Source organism: Numida meleagris, chromosome 4, assembly GCF_002078875.1.
Source record: "Numida meleagris isolate 19003 breed g44 Domestic line chromosome 4, NumMel1.0, whole genome shotgun sequence".
In the NCBI taxonomy this organism is placed as follows: domain Eukaryota; kingdom Metazoa; phylum Chordata; class Aves; order Galliformes; family Numididae; genus Numida; species Numida meleagris.
Window position 1 is genome coordinate 11,773,096 of NC_034412.1, and position 16,317 is coordinate 11,789,412.

General features: G+C 36.1%; 1 protein-coding gene across 4 annotated transcripts in view; it reads left to right on the forward strand.

Moving 5' to 3' along the window:
• Positions 1–13,857, forward strand: part of AGFG1 (ArfGAP with FG repeats 1) — a 37,920-nt gene extending 24,063 nt beyond the window's left edge. Inside the window, exons 6-14 of one of the 4 annotated variants that reach the window (XM_021393368.1) lie at positions 2,535–2,654; positions 3,269–3,340; positions 4,280–4,489; positions 6,056–6,239; positions 6,900–6,979; positions 7,247–7,339; positions 11,063–11,218; positions 12,602–12,693; positions 13,065–13,857. In XM_021393368.1, coding sequence (XP_021249043.1) covers positions 2,535–2,654; positions 3,269–3,340; positions 4,280–4,489; positions 6,056–6,239; positions 6,900–6,979; positions 7,247–7,339; positions 11,063–11,218; positions 12,602–12,693; positions 13,065–13,124 — 1,067 coding nt within the window. In that variant the 3' untranslated portion in view covers positions 13,125–13,857. Of the gene's footprint in view, positions 1–2,534; positions 2,655–3,268; positions 3,341–4,279; positions 4,490–6,055; positions 6,240–6,899; positions 6,980–7,246; positions 7,340–11,059; positions 11,219–12,601; positions 12,694–13,064 lie in introns of all 4 variants that reach the window. The other 3 variants (XM_021393367.1, XM_021393369.1, XM_021393370.1) reach the window with 3 other exon arrangements.

Here is a 16,317-nt window from a genome sequence, read left to right on the forward strand (position 1 = left end):
TTAAATAGGTTTGACACAGGATAACTCTGTCACGTAACAACAGAAGAGACTTTATTTGGGGAAAAACAAGTATGACACAGTTACTGCCCTTCTAGGGAATTGTTTTTCAATTTTGTAATTGTGTTTCCTTTACATTAGGGGTTTTTGAGTATTTCCCACCTTTTATTCCACAGTAGGTAGTACAAACCTCACAGAAGAAACTAAACTGTGAGTGCAGCTTGTGTTTCCATCCCATACTGGAGTTAGCCAGTTTTTGTACAGCTTTATTGATTTTCAGTCACAGCAGTGGTTGTGAGCCTGGGCTGATTTGCAGTCTGCTCAGGTTCCTGAACTTAGTGTTGTTCTGGGGCTTCTGGGTGGAGAACTTAGGATGGACTGTCAATTCCAGAACTTTAAAACATGATTTACAAATTATTCAGGTACAGGAAAGTACAAGTCTTACCCAGTCTTCACCTTTGTACCACTTCAGCTCAGGTTTAAGTGTTACCACATGAAATAGAGCAAGATTAACATGGGAATGTTCTGCAGGAGTCTTTAGAACTCTACTGGGCCTGCTTGCCAGTCACGCTTTGTGTCAGTTGATACAGTAAAATTCAGTGGCCTGTAGTATAATATGTTCTGGTTTTTCAGTCTAGACCCAAAAGATATTTAACATACTTACCCATGTGGCAGGTTAAAATGGAAAAAAAGTCACAATTCTAGGAGTGACGCTTATGTATTGAATCCTATTTGGTCAATTAAACATTGGTCTGAGCAGTTGTTATCCAACTGGTGTATCAATATTTAAAGCATCACAGTCATTTTTAAGCAAGTTACAATTAAATTCTTAATTTATCCCTTTTAAAGCTACTGGTTTTAAGAAGGAAGAGTGGAATTTGGATGTTAAGGCTACACAGTATTGTTTGAACCAATGCAGATGTATAAGAGAAACCATTTTCCCCTGTTTGTCAACATTTTTTTTCTTGCATATGTTAAAAGTAAAAAAAAAAAAAAAATAGGGCTGGAACCTTCCCAAGACCTTGCTTTCTCATTGATTTTTCTTGCTTATTGACTCTCATGCTCGTAAAAAGGGATGTCAGACCTCCCACTGTCTCCCAGTATCCTAGGTGAAGGGATGCCCTTTTATTTGTTACTGAGGTTGTAGAAAAGAGTTGTTTGTATAAGAATGTCTTTAGTTTGTAAATCTGAAGTACAGCTGCTATATTTTAAATAGAAATTAAGTGGGAAAAAATGCAGCTTTTAAATAGCCAGCTTTACCCGACTGTTAAATATCAGTACTTAATTGGCGTAATTTACTGTTTTTATATGTTTAATCTGCAAAATCCCTCTAGAATAAACAAATTCTGCCCAAATATGTTATATAGTAGAAGGTCTTTTGTGAGCTTTAAAAGGTGACTCGAGCTACATGTGTATATATGATTTTTTTTATTTGATTTAAAACACAAAACACTTTGTTTCTTATGTTTAAGACTTTATGTGGAGTTTATGAATTAGACTCCTACCTCCTTTTGAATATATTGATGCTCAAATGTCCAGCTACTTGAAATTAAATGGATTTTTTCCTTTTATTTCCTTTTATAGTATGACACAAAAAGGAAGGGACAGACTGAAGTTCTGTTTGAAATTTCCTTGGATTTTATTTTGTGGTTACAGTCTATGAATGCTGTCGTCTTGATTCACAAACACCATTGTTCACTACCTGCCAACCGATGCCCAGCCAGTCCCTGAGCAGTAACTGCCCCTCTGGCCAACTGCCCTCAGTTCTGTATGTTTTTCATGTGATGCCATATGATATGGAATTCCCTTTAGTCGATTTAGGTCAGATGTCCTGATCCTGTCCACTTCCAGCTCTCCCCAGCCCCTTGCTGGCAGGACGGTACAAGAAGCTGAAAAACTGAAATGTCCTTGGTTCTGTGCAGCACTGCTCAGTAACAACTAAAACATCAGTGTGTTATCAGCGTTGTGTTTTTTTTTCCTAAAGCCAAAACAGGGCATCATGTCAGGCACTATGAAGAAAAACAACTCTGTCCCAGCTGAAACCAGGACACGTGGTTTCAGGAAAGAAGCACTTTGTATTGTAGGAATTCGAATCATCAATATGTTTCAAGAATACTTGTTTTTATTCTCAAAGAAATGTTCAGTTAGTCCATGCATTCTGTTTTGAAAGTTAACATTTAGAATGATGCCTGGTTTGGGTTCAACAGGTAAACATCTTTACTCTTTCAGTTGTTTCTCCCTAATCAATCAACACTGCAAACACTCTGAGTTGAATAGCTCATGCAGTTTAGTAGTAGCGTGGGTGAGGAGGAGGCATAGGTCTATGAAAGTAATTCATGAAAGCTTGTTCCGAAAACTTCTATTTGTAGAATATAATGTATACCTTTTTTCATGAAAAGAAAAAAAAAAAAACAAAAAACCAGGAGATGGGACACAACCCTTGGTGGCTGTCATGACCATAAATTCAGTTAATACATCTGTTTTTTGTGTTTGTTTCCCATATCCATTAACATGTTTTGTTCCTTTGCAATTTACAGCGCAGAACTCTGCAAATGCAGGTTTTGCAAACTTTGATGCATTTGGACAGTCTAGTGGCTCGAGTAATTTTGGAGGTTTCCCCACAGCAAGTCAGTCTTCTTTTCAGCCCCAAAATACAGGTAGAACTCCTAGCACTTTTGATCAATACTTAATTGAAGTAATCTCTTACCTTTTTGTTGGAAGATACTTAACGCTGAGTTTTTCTTGCATCTGCCACCTTTAATGCGGTCAAGCCATCTGAAGCTCTGGGGAAACTCAAAATTAATTCTTTCTGTTTGTTGTTGATTTTCTTTTTTTCCAACACTACTAAGAAGTCTGATCTTTATGGCACTATATGTTTGTTAGCTCTACACCTGAAATAACTGTGTAAAGAGTACTATTTTTGGTAAATAATAAATTGACTGTTTATCTTGTAAGTGAAGTGTTTCAGTAGACCCAAAAGCACATCGCAGTACCAAAATGTCTATACAAATGTGTAACTTGCACACATTTTAGTGTGTTTGGCTTCATGTGTAGAGCCAGTTGCTAAGATTTATTTTTTACTTTTCTTTAGTTTGATCATGCTTTGAAACTTTTGCTTGAGCTTACACTTGCTGTTTGTCTAGATCTTTGGCTGACTGACTTTCTTTTCTTTTTTTTCTTTTGAGTGTGGTGTCGTTTTAAACTTTTTTTCAAATTTTCTTTCTCCCTTCTTATGTTAACTTTAACCCACACACAATTTCTGGCTGTCCAGCGTTCAGAACGCTTTCATCTAGCTGCAGTTTTGGTGAATTTACTTCAGCTTTTCCTCTCCAGGCTGTGCACAGTAAGTTCCACACAGTGGAGAACTCGGCTTGCTTCATTTTATGCCATTGTAGTATAGTATCATCATTTCTACTGTTGCGTATGTTTTAACCTAACTTCTAAAACTATTAGAAAACTTTGTTTTTGTGGTATGAGTGGAATCCTCAACCAATTGTTAAAAGAATGTGATTCTCTTAATGGAACATTTCATTTAACTACATGACTTGCCTATATTAATAAAATAGTCTGGACAGTGAAGAGATGGAGGCTCATGGTTTCATATTTAAACAAGTTCAACTGTGTGGACCTAAGCCGGATTTTTTCAAATTGATTTATTGATCTCTTACATCAGTAGAAACTTGATATAAAAGGAATCTGTTTATATATAATGTGCCCCAAACCCTTTCTTGATTGAGTGTAGTCTGAAAATATGAGAATAAAGAACACAATTCTCTTTAAACATTGGCATAGAATCATTCTTCTCTTGGGCTTCTAGGTTACTGGGTTTTTGCCTAGAATGGTTGCTGACATCTAAAATGATCAAATGCATCATACCATTAAGTGAATTCCAGTAGTAGTTAGTCATTAGACACACATGACAGAAAGTGAAGCTTTTGTTTTGAGTATTAAAGATTCGTACAAATATGTATTGTTTTTCAGTGAAATATTACTGCTGAAATTACTTTAACAGCTAATGGGTAGCACATAGTTGTGACTGATTTAAGCTGTTAAAATTTTTTGTCCCTGAGCTGCAGACTAAAAAGCTTAGAAGATGGTGTTTTACTGTTGTTGTTCTGTTTTTGTTGTTTTTTTACCTTATGTAAACTTGAAGGATAGGAGTAAAGGGTCTCACTTGTGGGATGGGATAGTGGGAATGTGTTACATCAGATAACTACAGAGAGTTTAGAAACACTTCAAAGCTAGAGAAAGCATCAATCATGTTTAACTTATTTTGTTACAGGTGGAAGTGCTGGATCAGTGAATGCTAACTTTGCTCACTTTGATAACTTCCCCAAATCCTCCAGTGCTGATTTTGGAGCCTTCAATGCTTCTCAGAGCAATGCAACAGCAACTGGAGCCAGTAAAGCTGCAGTGAATAAACCAGGTCTCCAGTCAGCAGACAAATATGCAGCTTTGGCTAATCTAGATAATATCTTCAGTGCGGGGCAAGGTAAAAATTTTATTCTTTGACATGCTTATACAACATTGGTATACTTCCCATAAGGATGGCTGCATCTGTCAAATTAATAACTTTAAGCTATCAGTTTTTTTCACTTCAGTGCATCCTTAATGTGTATGGTATAAGAATAAGACTTTTTAAGGCATCACTCCAAGATGTTTTGTAAAGACTGCTGCTTGAGAACCTGCTTGTTATTAAGATGAGTAACTCTAGGTTTAAATACTTAAATGATGGATCATGCAATGATACACACACACGCACACGCACGCGCACACACGCACACGTACATGCATTCAAGGCACATTATACTAAAAAAAAAAGCCTTCATATAAACATATAAAAATATTCATGTGCTAAAATCTGTGGTGAAGACTTTCAAATGGAGAGCTGCAGTTGTTGCAAAGAACTGCCACAGTAGCTTTCCTGTCTCTTGGATTCCAAAGATTTTGCTTTAGTTTTTTTATAAGCTTATTCTTAAAATAACTTCCAGGGTTTTCTTGTGCACTGAAGAAATGCTGTCTTGAAAGCAGATTTCCAAATGCTAGTGAAATTCAAGCTCAGTTTTATTCTGATATTGCTGAAGCACTAAAGTTGTTCATATGTCAATATGATATGTGGCTCTGTTAATCTTTTTCCTTAAATGTATAGGCACATCAAAGTTTCTGCTTGGTTTTAATCGGTTAATTGGCAGTTAACGCAGTTCTGGCAAGGCTAGAGCTTAAATCATTTTTAAGCAAGGATGCAAAATTCAGCTTTACTCTGAATTCAGTACTAGCCTACAGCAAGACTACATTCAGTCGAGTTGTTCTGTCTCCTTGGCTTAGCAATCTTTTTGAACGGCCACAGATAAGGAATGGAAGTATTAAAAATTGCAAAGAAAAGTTCTCTTTCAATAGCGAAACTGCACTGAATGTGAAGAGCGAGTAAATTTAAGCTCAGCCATTCAGTAAGAGATGCCGAAGTGTCATACATTACAACCTACTTATCTTCTAAAATCTCTTACAAGTTCATTACTTGTCTTGATCTACAGAAAGATGATACTTTATTATTCTTTCTGGTTCTGTGCCCTTTATTTTTATTTATCTTTGTTCTTCAAGCCTAGTGACATCTTGTGGAGTACTCACGCGATGCTGTAAGAATAGTCATTTGAGTCCATTGTTTCTGTAGGAATTAGCTTAGAAACTGCATCTTTATCAATGCTTGCAAATGTGTATTTAGGAAGTGAAAACTTGAGCTTAGTTAATTTTAAAGAGAAAAACTTTAGGTCGCTCGTAAAGTAATGCCTCCCATTTATTTCTGTTCTGAAATGTTACTTGAGGGTGTGTGGGTTTTTTTTTTCGCTGAGTTATCTAGTTGAAGATGACAGTAGTATTGAACCTTGTTTTCTAGGGAAACTGAAGACTCTGCAGAGCTGCAAAATATCCATAGAAGCATAACACTATGCCATAGCTCATATATAATTTTTTAAGTTTGAAATTTATACATTAGAGCTTAACATTAACAGGGCAGAAAGTGAAACCATCTTCAGCATTTTAAATCTGTTTTTTCTTTTTCTAGGTGGTAGTGAGCAAGGAAGTGGCTTTAGTACAGTAGTGTCTGCATCAGCGGGTCCTGCTCTGTCAGCCCCAAATCAGTCAAGTGCATCTTCAGACAAGTATGCGGCTCTAGCAGAATTAGACAGTGTGTTCAGCTCCACCGCAACCTCCAGTAATGCATATACTTCCACCAGTAACGTCAGCAGGTACTTTTTATTAGATGTAATTCACTTTTTATTGGCTTCAGCAAAATGCAGGGAAGTAGCTCAAAGTTGTTTCTTAAATGTGGTTTTAGTTTTATTGAAGTTGGAGAAATATTTGCTGTGTTTAGAGTCAGTGTTGAAAATATGTCCTTTATTTTAAATAGTAACAGTACTGTACAACAGAGTATTATCTCTCAGGTGGTAACACATTTATGTACAGAATATTTGTATGCATACCAAAAACCATAGCATCATCCCTGCAAAAGTTGTTTTTTTTTGTGAATAGTATTAATCACTTCTATTTTAGATCACTAAGGTAATAAATACCAAATGCCTGTTACAGCTGTTCTTGATATTAGAAGTGCCCCTTAAAGCTTTTGTTTTGCAACCTTATCCTGATGGCCTCTGTTCAATATTCATTCTCTTGCTGTTGCTGGAGAGGACTTTTTTTTTTACTGCTCAGCAGTGTTATAGTCTCTGACTCAGACAGTGGTTATAGTCTCTGACTCAGGGCCTCAATTCCTGGCATTTGTATTGCAGTTAGCGAACTGTGTGTAAGCATTCCTTTTCTATTTTTTTTACACTCATTGTCAACATGTAAACTTGCATTTAATGGTTAAACAAGCAGTTCTGATTTTTTCTGAATGTATAAATTACTTTCAGCAATGCTTTTGGAACAGTACCTGTGGCTGCTACTTCACAGACACAGCCTGCATCTTCGAGTGTGCCTGCTCCATTTGGAGGTATGTAATTATATAATAACTTTGCATGGTATACAAGCACCTTATTTTATTTCAGTAGTTATAGTTATTCAATACTGTTACACTTCTGATATTGAAATTATCAAAGGATACCAAGGAAGTACTATGATCTGTGCGTGATGCATTTCATTTAAACATTTTATTATCAATTACTAATTTCATGCAATTTTATAGATAAAATATTATAAGCCTAATGTGAGTCAGACTATTTTTAAAAGACTTGATTAATTAGCGTTTTTAATCTTTCAGCAACACCTTCCACAAATCCATTTGTAGCTGCCCCTGTTGCCCCAGTGGCACCCTCAACAAATCCATTCCAGACCAATAGCCGAGGAGCAACAGGTTAGGAAAAAACCACAAAACTTAAGTATTTGAAACTTCTTTGCAATACTTGTATTGATTTTTTTTTTGCAATTGTGTATATTTCTTAAAGATTTTTCTATATTATTTGTCTTTAAGTCTAATGTTTGTTTAATGTAGAGTTGCTTTCTTTTGTTATGCTTTTTTGTTTGGTTGCTTTTTCTTGGGGGGGGGGGGGGGAGGAGAGTTGAGGATGTTAGCTTCCAGTTTCTGGCCCAGTTCTGCAACTTCAGACTCTGCCCATGAAGTGTCAAAATGGTCTGCATAAGATAATTAATACTAACTGTACTGTATTGTAGTTTGTGTATTACCAATTGAGTAACATCCATGACTGCTACCTTAGATTTGAAGTGTGCTTCACAACAGATTGCCCTAAAATCAGGGATCTTGAAAACCCTGCTGCCAAGCTGGTACGCTTGATTTTTCTACTCCCTATGCACTTTTCTTTATTTCCAAGTTGTGAAAGTCCTCAAATCCAAGGTGACCGGACTTAGAATCAGATGAAGGAAGAAATGTATAATATTAGGAAGAAATTCTTTACTATGAAGGTGGTGAGAGATGCCAACACGGGTTGCCCAGCAAGGTTGTGGATGCCCTCTCCCTGGAGGCACTCAAGGCCAGGTTGGATGGGGCTTTGAGCGACCTGGTCTAGAGGGAGGTGTCGCTGCCTATATCAGGGGGATTGGAACTAGATGATTTTAGAGGTCCCCTCCAACCCAAACCATTCTATGAAGCTTTTGGGCTGTTAGATTTTCACAAGGTCAGTTATTCTATACTTATCAGCCTACACCTGTTACATCTACAGGATATTAAATGAATAAAATTGAGGGAAAGAAGAGGTGGCATATCTAAAAATGTGCCTAGATTTTGACAAATACAGTAGAGCAGAGAAACTGAAGCTTTGAATTAACTTTGTTTGTTTCTTTCCTTATTAACTGTGGTTTGATTCACTATCTTTCTGAATTTAATATTTTACCGTTCTCACATACTGTCTTTAGGGTGGATTTAAAAACAAAATGCCATTGAACATTCTGGAATATATTTCATGAGAGTCTTAAACTCTTCAACTTTTAACAAAATGGAAAGTCTCCCTCTGCTTTACTTGAAATTTACATAAGCCATGCAGAGCCTATATGCTGATACTCAGTTGTATTTGGAATAAAACTTAGTTTTGAGAAGCGTGGAAAACCACTTCATTGGAATAAATGTGGCAGAATCAGAAATTGATTGAAATGAATACACAGAGGGAAGTAGGTGAACTGATAGCCTTTTTTTTTTTCCCCCTTTTGTAACAATAAATGTATGGTATTCAAAATGTACATCAGTTTTCTGGAGGACTCCGTAGAATCATAATTCCATAGATAAAAAACTTGATCACTTTAAAAAAATAAAAAATCAATAACAAATCTTGCATTAATCTGTGGAGCATCAGTCATGGATTTAGATGAGTGTCATATTGTGCTAATTTTCCATTCTAAAAACACGGCTAAACTTTGGTGCTTTTCTGCACTAATTGGACTTGCATAGACTTAAATCTGCTGATGTATACATAAGCACAATTGAATGTGAATTACTCAAAGTTCTAGGTAGGCTGGCTTACACTGCTCAGGCTGATTTAAAACTGAGTTATCACATTCATGTCCTCTGCTAAAATTTTTTAAGCCCCTTTTGAGATATAATGGTAGTTCAACTTATTCAGCTATTTAATGAATGAAGTCTGCGTTCTCTTGGATCTTCTTTAAGAGCTTTGTAGCCTTTAGAAGCAGCATTATCAGTAGACTAGGAAGGAAATAACTCGGACTTTCCACCCAATGGCAACTTATGAATGATAAGTAGATTAATCTGCTTTAAATTATTTTTTAAAATATTTTAACTATCATTCTACCTTCTAAACAGCCTTCGTTGACTTGCAGAGGTTCTAACGCATGTTCAGCAATAGTGATGTATAATGTTGGACTAAATAAGAGATGGTGACTATAAGTAATGATAATATCATACCCCTTTCAGTATAAGATGTAATCTTGTAGCTTGTCCTTTTAACTTAAATGTTTTCTGCGTGATCTCTATTTATTACAAGGACCGTCTGATCTGTAGCATTTATTTCTAATGACTTTCTTAACTTAATCTAGACTGGTCATGCTATGGTTGAATTGTTTGCTACATATGTGTGTATATATTAGTAATCATCTAAGAAATTACTGTTCAGTAGTGTATAAATGATTTGACATTGTCTGGTCTCTTTGTGGCTTCCATAAGGCCTCTCGGGAGCAATGCACTCTCACATATTTCCTCACGCTCATTTTGGTAGGTCGCCACATTTGGTATCAAGTTTCTTGTGGCTAGTTGTTCTTGCTTGTAAAAACTTATTGGCAGCTATCTGGTTCTCTGCACATAGAGTTTCAGAAGCCTTACGTATTTTATAATGGAGTGGGTGTGGATATCTGGCAACTCAACAAAAGGAGAGAAGAGCACAGAAATCTATTCAGCAACTAAAACAAAACCATTATTGATATCCTCCACGGTCACACTAGGATGACCGTATAAGTTGAGTGACTCTTGTAGCTTGTGTTAAGAGTAATTTGATACCTTTTGTGATATCCCAAGTTGCTGCTCAATTTGTTGTGATTTTGTTTACTGTTCTATCAAGTTTTACTGATAAATAGTTTCTCTGCTAATTTTTACTTTATAATAATGTCAGTACATTAGTTTCGTGTACATCTTTTCTGTAGTTTGTGTTTGTAATGTCTTGCCCTTGAATACTTTTGGGGTGAATTTTGAACCAGTAACTAAGCTATATTCATCAAATATACTGATTTGTATTTTACATAGATCTCATATAAGCCCAAAAATTTAACATATAACAGTTCAAAAGAGCGGTCTTGTTCTCTTATTGAACTAGAAGAAAGTACCTGATGTCTGTATTTGTACCAGAAGGTCTTCTATATGTTCCTCCCTACAGTAATAACTCCCAAAAGGCTGAATAATGGTTTTGTTGCTATATTTTTGCACTTGATGTGCTCCTGTTTTTGTTGAAGGCATGTAGAATTGTGTATGTGCTGTTATGTTTTTTACTTGAAATGTTTCAGCAGAGAATCAGATGAGAAGATTTCTGTTGTTTTTTGTTTGTTTTGAGTCTTACTTCAACAGTGAGAGTGCTTGCACTAGGAACTCTGTGTGCAAAGTAATGTGCATGGTGAGAATTTCTTTTAAAGTAACACTAGGGATGGGATGGAGATATGGGATGCATGTATCCCTTATGAGTTGTTTTTTTTCTTTTTACTTGTAACTTACTGTAATGCAGCTTGGTGTAGGAAGATATTGCTGTGCTTTTCTTGGTAGAGAAAAAGAGGGGCTTATGCTGCCTGAAAGTGCTTGCTTCTAATGTGTGCTGACTTTTACTGGAAAAACCTCAGGGCTAAGTATTTGATGTAGAAAGTGTGGAGAAGAATTTATTTTTCAGAAAGTCTGTCTGTACTGGATCTAGCAAATGTTAAATGATTTCATTTGATTTTGAAGTGCATAAGCAAACGATGTACTTAGTTTGTGGTGATCCAAGGTAACAAATCAGTGGCTGTAAGGTTTAAACAGAACATTTTTTATTATCACTGAGTCATTTAGAGACTCTTAATGTGGCATTACAGTAACGTCTTATGAGAAAAGTGATTTCTAACAAATAACTGAATGTTATTTTTCGCCTGCCAGCAGCAACATTTGGTACTGCATCCATGAGCATGCCTGCAGGATTTGGAACTCCTGCCTCCTACAGTCTTCCTACTAGTTTTAGTGGCAACTTCCAGCAGCCTACATTCCCAACCCAAGCAGCTTTCCCCCAACAGACTGCTTTTGCTCAGCAGCCAAATGGTAGGTCTATACACTTTAGATCGCTTTCTCCACATTTCTGGTTTAAAGAAGATAATCTAAGTCAGCAATAATGAGTGCATATTTATTTCTATACAAACTTCATAGATAAATTAGCGAGTGGTTCCCCTTGCACAGCACTCAGTTGGCTCTGTAGTTAGCATTCAGGTTTGACTGTGTGCAGTGACATAACTGAAACTTCACCATAATTGATATAAAATTAAAATATTCAGAGATTTAAAAGTTCTAAATGCAAAGGTTGTTTGATCCTTATTTAGAGAGTGCCTGCAACAGGTTATGATATTTTCTCTAACTTGAAGAGCATAGGCAAGAGAAAATCAGAAAGTACTTTTTCCCAAAACCTAAATGATAAAATAACACTGAAAAAAACATGTATGTAAAAATCAGGAATTCATTAGTTCTGAACAGTTGAAACTGAACAAAAAACTCAGCTATAATTCTTACACTTTCCTGATGGTGTCTGATTGTATGATTTTGCAAGTTTTCTCTTGTTAAGAAACAGTTTTTTGATGCTGATGTGTGTCGTGTTAAGCTTTTAAAAATCAGTTCTCTGGTGCTCTGCTGCACAGTGCTCCTGAGCTTTAGCATCTAAAGATGCAGTAACTAATATTTATGAAGTAGTCGTGCTATCGTTATCATCTCAGTGCGCTGTTAATGGCAACACTAGTAGAAAAACAGTTATTCACTGAAGCAAACTTCTGGAGAAAACATAAGCAGATGTAATTTTGCTGTGGACAAGCCTATGATTTACACTGCTATTACTGCACTAAACTTCTTAGTAGAGCAGTGAACATGGATCACTTCTTTATCTAATTTGTGTTATCCCTGTGACTGTGCACTGAGGCAGACTAAGAATATGCATGTGATCATACCGCTGAAGTGTGAAGCAGTAGCTCTCAGCTGAGGGTGCTGAGATTTTAATAGCTGTCTTCTGAACAGAAACAAACTCTGAGCCAAACTTGTTCAAATTTTCATACCATTTTTGTTGCTTTTAAGCTGCAATGCTCAAAGCTCTTACTGAATTTGAAAATTCTAGTCTTTGAATTTCTACATTCATGTTACTTGGCTGGGGAGGGGATTGGGAAGAGAGACTGTTGTGTGTTTAAACTGGGAACTGATCTTGCTAATACGTATGTTTCTTAAGAACTGAGATGAAATTGTGTATGTGAGGAGTCTAAATAGATTGAGCTACTAAGTAAAAACTTAGTTTTAAGAACTTTTAAATACTACACTGGTTTAAGTAGGATAAATACTGCTGACTGGTGGTGCAGTCCAAGCTTTCCCCTTGTTCTAGTTTGGAAGCTATAGCAAAGAACTTCTTGAAGATTGATGTCTCGTGTTAATATTTTCTGTAATCTTTCAAAGGAGCAGGTTTTGCTGCATTTGGACAGGCAAAGCCTGTAGTAACTCCGTTTGGACAAGTTGCAGCTGTTGGAGTATCTAGTAACCCTTTTATGGTAAGTGAGTTGTTGCATGACATTAATAACTTGTGTATGTCTGAAAAGGCATGATCTGTAGTAATTATAGATACATTAATTTTTTTCCTTCAAATAAGGGAAGGCAGCATGTGAATCTCTTAAATGCAATTCAATATAATGATGCCCTGTCATTTTTAAGGCTGCTCAAATCAAAATAGAAGTATCTATATACCATAATCCTACAATTGTGTAAATTTAGAGAAAACATGCACAAAAAAAACCCAACAAACCAAAACCCTGCAACATGAACCAGAAATATTTCCTAATAACTTGTTCTCTGTTTTATATACCTTGTATTTATGATCTGTGATTAGAAAAATGTCTTATTTTATTCTTTCTGTTTCTCTCAGGCTGGTGCCCCAACAGGACAATTTCCAACAGGAAACTCATCAACCAATCCTTTCTTATAGCCTTATAGACACTTTACCCAAAAGAACTCTTATGTGGTCACATAACATCTCTGCGCCTCTTGCACTGTTGTCTTGTTTCACTGATATTAGCTTTAAACACAAAAGAAGTCTTTAAGAAGTTAAAATGAAAGCCTGCATTGTGTACCTTGGGGGAGGGAGGGAACACAAAAAACCCAACAAGGAGTCATACCCCTCCCCTCACACACACTCAAACAAAGAAAATCAACCCCCTCCCTCACACCTCCCTGGGTAATAACGTGCAAAACAGAGGGCTGTGGTAACATCCTTGGACCTGTGAACTGGCAGGAAAAAAGTAGCGGTATCATGTATATTAAAATTGGCTAATAAGTTATTGCAGATACCACATTCATTATGCTGCAGTACTGTACATATTTTTCTTAGAAAATAGCTATTTGTGCATATCAGTATTTGTAACTTTAACACATTGTTATGTGAAAAATGTTACTGGGAAATAGATCAGCCACTTTAAGGTGCTGTTGTATCTCTTGGAATGAATGAGCTACATCATTTTAACCATTGGTATTGGAAGTCATGAAATTAAATTGAAGGTTTGTTCATTTCTCAAAATGTTTTCCTTTCCTAAGAGCTCTTCTATTTATACATGCCTAAATCTCTAATGTTAGAGGGATACCTGTCTGCATAATAAAGCTGATCATGTTTTGCTACAGTTTGCAGGTGGAAAAAAAAATAAATATTAGAAAAAAGAAGTGTAGCTTTATTTCTGTGCAATAACACTTAATTGGGTTAGAATGTTCATATTGTGAATCTCATACACAAATGAACTATCAGAAGTGATATGCTCAGAGGTGGTTTAAATTCAATTTTCATATCTCACAGTCTTGAATATGTCTTCATGATTAAGCTTGCTGTTGAAGTGAAGCTGTTTATCTAACAGGAAGGAGTTTACATGAACTCTTACAGAACTCTGACAGAATAGCTATGTAATGAAGGATACTGAGAGCACTGAGGAGAATAGTGACTTCAAAAGTGGTTAGTTGCTGAAAGACATAACTACAGACAGCTAGTGATGGAGTCTTTGAACGTGACTTAGTTGTGATCGCAGCAGTACGTATGACCTTGGTACCACAAACGGAGTAGTTCTCTTCTAATTAAAAATTTGTGTGTATTAGTAAGACCTCCTGTGGAACATTAAGTCCGTTGATTGGGTTTCTTGACTTACTGGAATGTTTTTTGCTGTCTTAGAATGGCATTTATAGAGGAAGAAACGTTTGCCTTGTCTAATCTGTGGTAGGGAAGTTGCAAGAATGTAAGTGCATCAAAGTAAACACAGATAACTGGGTTTACATTCAAGTGTAACACTGGAATTAAACAATTAATGTGCACATGTTGTGGGTACCAAGACCTCAAACTTAAAGGAAGGTTTCTGAGCAGATGAAGAATAAAGTTCTAGCTTTCAGAATAACAGGAATAAATGAGATCAAATTATTAAAGATTTTTGAGAAAAGGATTGTGCAAGCTGATAGAAATAAATGAGAGAATTCCTGAAGGTAAGAAACTTTTTGTAATCTGCTTGAGTAGAAGATCTGCTTGTTTCCTGGGGAACTGGCAGACGTGGTCACTGCTCGTAAAAATCTTCTTCATATGCCTGTGCTTCTTACTAGTTGCCTATGTATGGGGAATAATAATTTCTGAATGTTATTTTTTTCTGAAGTTTTAGAGATCCCAAAGGACGGGTGGATGTAGTAAGTTGCTTATAGTACTATTCTTGACGTAAAGGTCTGTTCTGGCCTATTGATGTATTTGATGTTAAAAGAGACTTGGAGTCTTCCTTTTTCTTCTGACAAGGGCTGATGGTTGGAGTATGGTGTGTGGATTAATTCTCTTTAGGTGAACTTATTAGATAAATCCTCAGCAGTTGAGGGTTTTCATGGTGCTAGCAATGCCTCACCTCTGTTTAACATAATAACTAGACTTCTGTATTGTTGATATCTGTATTGGAGTAATGACATGTGCATGCAGTGAAGAGTGGACATCTGCAAGGACTTAGAAGGATTTGTGGAACGCTTAAATATACTTATTGATGAGAACTGGGCCAAATCAATCAAACATTCTTGTGCTTCCTTCGTCTAAATTGATTCATTTAAATGGATGTAACTAAGCTTTGGATGAGGGTTAATAAGATCAAAATCTATTTAAGTGGTTCTCACCCAAATTAAACTGCTTACTGTTAAAAGATATTGAGATTAATTTAAGTATGTAAGGCTATGTATTCAGGTGAGGCTGCAGAAATAGTGGAACACCTGATTTTTCCCTTGAATGCACATTAAAGACTGCCAATACTTCCTCTATACACAACCACATCAGTTTAGTGTATGATCATTAACTTCATCAAACTCCAGACAAGTGAGTGGAGATTCTGCATTGTTTTGAATTTCTTTTGTTTAATCTGTTTGATTTTTTTAATAAAAACTGAACGTGTATCAATAGTTACGTTTATATGCATAGAATCGTTAAGGTTGTAAAAGACCTCTAAGATCATCTAATCCAACCATCAAGCTTCTATAGCTATGTAAGATTTTTTTTTCCTTCACCCATGAATAGAAATGGTGCCTTGTCTTAGAATTCTCTACAATTGTTTGTGCTGAGAAGGTATACTTCCATTAGATTTTCAGTATCCTTTTCTGCTTTTACATGAAAGCATTTTACTTGATAATTTTATCCCTCTTGTGGAGAAATTAATTTGGAAAGCTTATAAATTAATACTTTTAATCCTGACAAATCGATTCCCCTGATTAACCGGTGTTATCAGTTCCTGATAAATCAGTGTTTAAGAAGATGCTGCAGGAGGTGCACGATGAGATTTGCAAGGCAAATGTGATGCTCACAAGGTAGATATGATGCCTGGGTACGGCAGTTCAAGTTGCTGAACTTAAATGGCTGCATACTTCCCAGCTGCGGCATTGGAACAAACATTGAAACATGTTAGTTTGAATTCCTAAAAGGAGAACCATGAAAATGATAGGAGCATCTCTGTTGAAAGGAGAACTTCCTGGGTCATAAAGGCAAGCTCATGTGGCTTTTAAAAGTATGTTTTTAGAGGAATTAATTGTTATGGTTTTCTTTTGAGCTGAATAGGGGGAAATATCAATTACTTCTTGCTCATGACTAATCTGTACTTCGTGGTAGAGGAACATAATGAAAACTGCTGCTA